The sequence below is a fragment of the Lupinus angustifolius genome, chromosome LG20 (genome assembly GCF_001865875.1).
Source record: "Lupinus angustifolius cultivar Tanjil chromosome LG20, LupAngTanjil_v1.0, whole genome shotgun sequence".
Lineage (NCBI taxonomy): Eukaryota > Viridiplantae > Streptophyta > Magnoliopsida > Fabales > Fabaceae > Lupinus > Lupinus angustifolius.
Window position 1 is genome coordinate 13,163,594 of NC_032028.1, and position 6,334 is coordinate 13,169,927.

Sequence of the window (6,334 nt, forward strand, 5' to 3'; positions counted from 1 at the left end):
TATATATATATATATATATAATAAACTTATTAATCCTCTTACACTTCAACTATTATATAAAAATTATCTATAGATATACAGATATAACTATATCGGTTTTATCACCATCGAACCACACTCAAACCAGTACGTCCATAAACCATTGCTTTGATTTGATAACCGGTTTAGTTTTCAAAACATTGCTTTTTATTAATGTTTCGTACTATCACTTGATTCGACTCTCATTTATTTATTCTACTATTTATTAGACGAGTATATACATGTCATAATGTTTGAATTTTATGTAATCTATTATTCATATTTAATTGATACTGGCTCTTCAATAATGAATGGTTGCTTATGAAGTGACAATGTATAAATCTTTATACTGCTCTTATTTATAAGTTGCCACATAGAATAGCTGAGAATATTTTATATATTATCATTCTATCATTCACTATTCATATTTAATTATCATTGATTATTAACTGTGCTAAATATTTATATTTACAATGTATAGATATTACACTCATATTTTAATACATTGAGGCAACATCATTAGAGGTATATTTGACATTCATGTATGCTAATCCATTCTTAATGAAAATTTTATTTTACCTTAATTGTTTGGTTCACATTCTTTCCATATGATACTAACTTAAAGAATCGAAAATAAAAGGACTGAGTTTATTAATATATTTGTGATTATAAAGTAAGAGAATATTATACTCTATCTTGTTTAGTGACTAAATGCTAGCTAGCGGAAAAGACACACATATAGACAAAATCAAAGTTCAGGGAATAATAAGAATAGCCTTATCATCCCTATATTCTTTATGCAAATTGCCACTCTAAGCCATAAAGTGATAAAACCCACTAAAAGATAGAACCTACTGTGTCCACTGGTTTCTCAAACACGACTTGACTTGACCTTGAAGAGCTTCATGAGCCTCCACTGGACCAGTACCCTTTCATAAAGGTAATAATATTAATATTGTCAGAATATTTGACCAATGCCACTATCTCACTTTGTAGTTGACATTAAATATAATTTCCTATTAGTACACCTAAATTTGTTTAATTTCCTATTACTTTATATTCTTGAATGGAGAGGCAGAGAGAGACACTTTTGACCTCTTTCTACTTGCTCACTCTATAAATATTCAACAAACCATTTTGTCATTCTCAATTTACTACTAGCTAAATTGAAATATTGGGTTGATCTATATCATCATTATGGCTATCTCAATGTTAATGTCCAGACTAACACAACCCTTAATAAATGTCCCTTCCAGTGGCCAAAAATTGAACATGAGACAGATTCAAAAGGAGAAGGTAGTGCTAGTGATGGGAGCAACAGGCACGGGAAAATCAAGGCTCTCAATCGACCTAGCCACATGTTTTCCCTCAGAAATCATCAATTCTGATAAAATGCAAGTCTATGAAGGACTTGACATAGTTACAAACAAAATCTCTAAGGAAGAACAACATGGGGTGCCACACCATTTACTAGGAACACATAACACCAACAAAGAGTTCACTGCCACTGATTTTTGTGACATATCATTAGCTTCCATTGACTCTATCACAAGCCGTGAGAAGCTTCCAATCATCGTTGGAGGCTCCAACTCATATCTTGAGGCATTGATCGATGCTGATGACTATAAGTTTCGATCAAGGTATGATTTTTGTTGTCTTTGGGTGGATGTGTCAATAGATACTCTTCATTCTTATGTTTCAGAACGAGTTAATCAAATGTTTGAGTATGGAATGGTTGATGAACTTAGACCCTTTTTCAATCCTAAAGGAGACTATTCAAGGGGGATTAGAAAAGCTATTGGTGTTCCTGAATTTGATGAATATTTTAGGAGGGAAGCATTTATTGGTGAAGAAACTAAGCAAAGGTTACTTGAAGAAGCAATCAATGAAATGAAGGTGAATACTTGCAAATTGGCTATGAAACAATTAGGGAGGATTCATAGACTCAGAAATGTTAAGAGATGGAAAATTCATAGGTTAGATGCTACTCCTGTGTTTAGAAAGCATGGTCAAGAAGCAAAAAATGATGCATGGAAAAAGTTGGTGGCAGAGCCTAGTGCTATGATTGTTGCCAACTTTCTCTACAACTCAAACACCAATAGCACTACCACTAGTACTAAAGGTTTTTCTGGCCATAGAATATTGTCACCTTCTCAGAGTGCTATTGTTGCGGCAACATGCTAGAGTTTCTGGCCAAGGTGTCATTTTGTTCAATCCAAAACAATTTTTTGGCATTTGGAGGCATGGACTTGTAATCACCTTGGAAGAGATTTAAGAAAATAAAACAATAAAAACTATCTCCTTTGTGAATTGTGATGGACCAAAATATATGTGCACCAAGTGATGTCAATCATCTGGCCTCCTTTAATTTATGGGAGTATGCATGTGTAATTTTGACAGGTTATAAATAAGATTTTTTATTAACCTTTCACATTATACTGCTAAAGGTTTATATGACATGAGAACTAACATAAATATTATTTTATATATCAACCGAAAAAGATTTTATATTGACAATATATAAATATTAAAAAGACATTAACTTTAACATTGTTGTTTGTACCTTACTTCATATCTCTATTCTCCTGTTGCTATCTCTTTTAGAAAGTTCAGTGCATCCACTAAGTAAATAGGGGATAATGAGTCAATATCAACTTACTAAAGTTGATGTAACTTGAGTGAAGCCTTTTCCTTAAGCATACTCATAAAAATAAGGTGATTTTAAATTATCCATTAAGTGAGTTTCAATGTAAATACTTTCTGAAGTAAAATTTGGCCAAACCTATTGCTTCCTGAATAGCAACATGATAGATATAACCCAATCCTTACCAAAAACTTAGAACTTCACAAAACATAGAACTAAATCCTTCACTGCACGGTTAGCTTCCTTATTTCACTCTTTCATTCTGTCCTATTTATTTATAGTACAAGGGAGGTTGAAATTATTAGCTGAAAGCCTCAAATCATAGCTGAGAAGGACAAAAAAGAATTGGCCCAAACTTTTGTAAAGAATAATTGAGAGTAGTAACATACAAGGCCCAGTCCAAAATACTTGGATTCTAAGAACACCGTCATCACTCAGATTCCCACACAAGCATATTCCTTCATCTCCTCGCTCTTTTATTCGGAAAGATTAACGTTTGTTATTGTGTCTTCTCTAATAACAAATCCATTTATTTTCAATCTTTTCTCCGTTATTCCATTTCTCACAGATCTGTTTCATCATGGTTCTTCACAGAGACCTTGACCTTCTTCCCTCCCCTTTCATTGACCCGTCCAAAGGTATCTCTTCTTTTTATTTTTCTTCTTTCACCCACCTCTAATAATTTCAAAGTTGCAAGCTTTAGTGTTTTATTCGTGCTTCTGGAGCTGGAATTAGCTTATTTAATATTAAAAATTGAAACTTTCATACCCAGATCTATTTTATTCGTTTCTAATAGTAATTTTGTTGAAATTGAACAGGAGATGGTGTAAAATCTCATGGCATGTCAATTGAAAAGAAGATTGAGTACCTTGAGAGCTTGACCGGAAAGGTTATTCTTTTAGACCCCACACGCTTATTGTTTATATTCCATTTCCGATGATACTTATTATTACCCATGCCTATTCTGTTATGTATAAACAATTTGTAATTGTGCATGGTTTTAAGTTCTTTTATTGCTAATGAATTTGCCAACTGTGAGACTAGTTAGTAAATTTTGTATCTCATTGTCATTTGGTATGTAATTCTATGAATAATTTTTTTTCTCATTTTTGTCTATGTTTATGGAGTTGAAATAGTTCATCTCATTTTTAGGCATTTGGTAATCACTATGAAACCAATGAGGTAATCACATAACTTACCATTAATTAAGTAGCATGGTGATTTACAATCGAATGGTTCTTCTTGAATGTTTAAACGGAACCAGACAGACTTTCGGATTGGTTTCTAACTCTAATCGCAAATGTTGTCTCTATGATTATTTTTAGATTCAGCTATTTCTTTGAAGTGGTTAAATAATGTTCCTATTTGAATTTCTTTCTGTGATGACCTCACTTAATGAAGGTATTATCCACACAATGTGTGCTCTGTTTCTCACTCTCGTATATTAAACTGGAGGATTGGGAAACATTTCCTAACTAACTTCTCTTAAACCATTACATTTAACTGATTGTCTGGTTACACGGATCTCATGTCCTTTTCATAAATTTTGCAGCACTTGTGTACTGCTATGAACTTAACTTTACATATTTTGAAGCTGCATATTCATTTTTTCCCACATGACAATATATGTAGATTTCGTATGCCACTGATTTTTTATATAAATTTTGTAAACCTGCATGCAGAAACTCATACTTTTGATTGTACTGAGTGACAACAGTTAGAAGAAATGTGTTCTGATTTTATTACATGGTCATGAGTTAACTTGAGACTGATGTTACCTATTTCAGGTTACAAACCGAAGGTCTCGCCGGTGGTTAAATGATCGTCTCTTGATGGAATTAGTACCACGATTAAATGCGGAGGAAATTAGAGGCTTGTTTGCGCCACCGCCTTGGGGTAATTATCTGAGTCATCTACTGAATGTGCCCTGGCATTTCAATGGCATCCTTTTTTGTTGTTGTCATCTCTCTCTAACTCTCTTTGGGTGTTAGGCTATGATAAGATTTCATTTTTAATGAACAAGAATTGAGTTCTTCCATGCACTAGAGCTTACTGAAGTTATTTGACTTCTCAATGTCAGTGATAATTATTTAGTCATTATCTGATTTTTTTCTTTATTCCCTTTAATTGCGTATTAGCTGATCTTTCCTTTTTATTTCATGCTCATATTGATTGGGTTGATTGTACAGGTGACGAAGTTCCACCTTCAACATTTTCCATGGCTAATGTGGAAGACTGGGATAGATTCAGGAATATAGATATGGATAAAGAGGTTATATTTGCTTCTCCTGTATAAACACTATCGTTGACATGGAATGTAGACACTATATTGAAAATTTTGAATGTTTAAGAGGGCAATTTAGTGCACCTGCTACTGAATTCCAGACGCATTAGTGGTATTACTCATGATATTCTTTTCATGTGAATGTCTGAGTGTAATACTTTTATTATAAATATATATCTGTTCTAATTGCTGACCAAACTTCTTGGTTGGCTTGTAAATTTACAATTTCATTATGTCTTCATGTGATGCGCTGACAACTGAAAAGCATCTCATTAAACGGGCTTGTCTATTTTTGTAGGTTAATTTAATTCAAGCCCTAGAAAACTCTTTAGAAAAGAGGAAAGGTTGCATCGATGCCGACAAGTTAGCAGTACTGAATGGTTGGCACAGGGTTGATTGTCGAACAAGAGACGCACTGCGTCGGGCCCCTTTTTCTGAACTCATAGAGCGTTATGAGGTATATGTCTAAGTGTTCAGTAATCCTGTATCCACCCCTAAATCACCTGTGTGCAAACAAGAGGGGTTAGCTTTTAGTGATTCCATGCTTTCTTTCCATTTGTTACAGTTATAAATATTTTTCTTGGCATTTGCATCAATCTATTTTTTGTCCTTTTAGAATTGTATACGGGCCTTCATAACAGAAAGCTCAGATGAAGATGTTCTTGAACTACAAATTCAGGATTCTTTCCACAGATTGTTACTGCATGGTGTTTGTGAGGTATTAATCAGTATTATCAGATATGCTGCTTCCTTTGTTAATGGTTATTTCAGATATGCTCTATTCTCTATTTTAGTACCAAGAAAACGTGATGGAACTTACGGAAACATTTTATGAAACATATATGACAGTCTAACATACTTTTTATAGAAAATGAAACATATTCATCCATGAACATTTGTTCAGGAAAAGGCCAACATCCATGAATTGTAACCATGAAAATAATTTTATTATAAATGTTACTCAAGACATCAAAAATTTGTTTAGTGCACCAAAAATTCAGATGATATTTTCTGTTAGACAAAAAGGTGTCAATGTTTGGTATTTAATTGAGATGGTAACATCCAAACTATTGTTACCCTTGTAAGTATATGAGAGTATATTGTTTTTAATTATGTATTGTGTTCACAGTTCTACAACCTAGTGTCAGATACAGTATCAGGTTGTAATGGTGAGGAGTCTTCAAAGATAACAAAAGTGAAGAAGAAAAAAAGTGGTTCTCCTAAGCTACCAAATATCACTCTCTCCCATTTCCTCAAAATGTCAAAGGAAGGCAAATGGTAGTTTTCTTCAGGCCTGGCTTGTTGTTGTCTATATAATAAATTATGCATTATGTATTAACTTCTGCAATGTACAATGTATAAATATTTAGTATTTATTCCTGAATATC

The 6,334-nt window shown here is 33.1% G+C and overlaps 2 protein-coding genes across 3 annotated transcripts; both read left to right on the forward strand.

The window, feature by feature from the left end:
* On the forward strand, positions 838–2,442 carry LOC109335259 (adenylate isopentenyltransferase 3, chloroplastic-like). 2 transcript variants are annotated; one of them, XM_019571388.1, is made up of 2 exons: positions 838–958; positions 1,275–2,442. In XM_019571388.1, the coding sequence occupies exon 2, from the start codon at positions 1,291–1,293 to the stop codon at positions 2,200–2,202; it is 912 nt and encodes a 303-aa protein (XP_019426933.1). In that variant the 5' UTR covers positions 838–958; positions 1,275–1,290; the 3' UTR covers positions 2,203–2,442. The 2 variants fall into 2 exon arrangements, with proteins under 2 accessions (XP_019426933.1, XP_019426932.1); XM_019571387.1 differs by lacking the exon at positions 838–958 and having other exon boundaries at positions 1,187–2,442.
* Positions 3,124–6,334, forward strand: LOC109334984. Its single transcript, XM_019570999.1, has 7 exons — positions 3,124–3,300; positions 3,481–3,551; positions 4,450–4,558; positions 4,852–4,934; positions 5,245–5,403; positions 5,563–5,664; positions 6,076–6,334. The coding sequence occupies exons 1-7, from the start codon at positions 3,243–3,245 to the stop codon at positions 6,226–6,228; spliced, it is 735 nt and encodes a 244-aa protein (XP_019426544.1). The 5' UTR covers positions 3,124–3,242; the 3' UTR covers positions 6,229–6,334.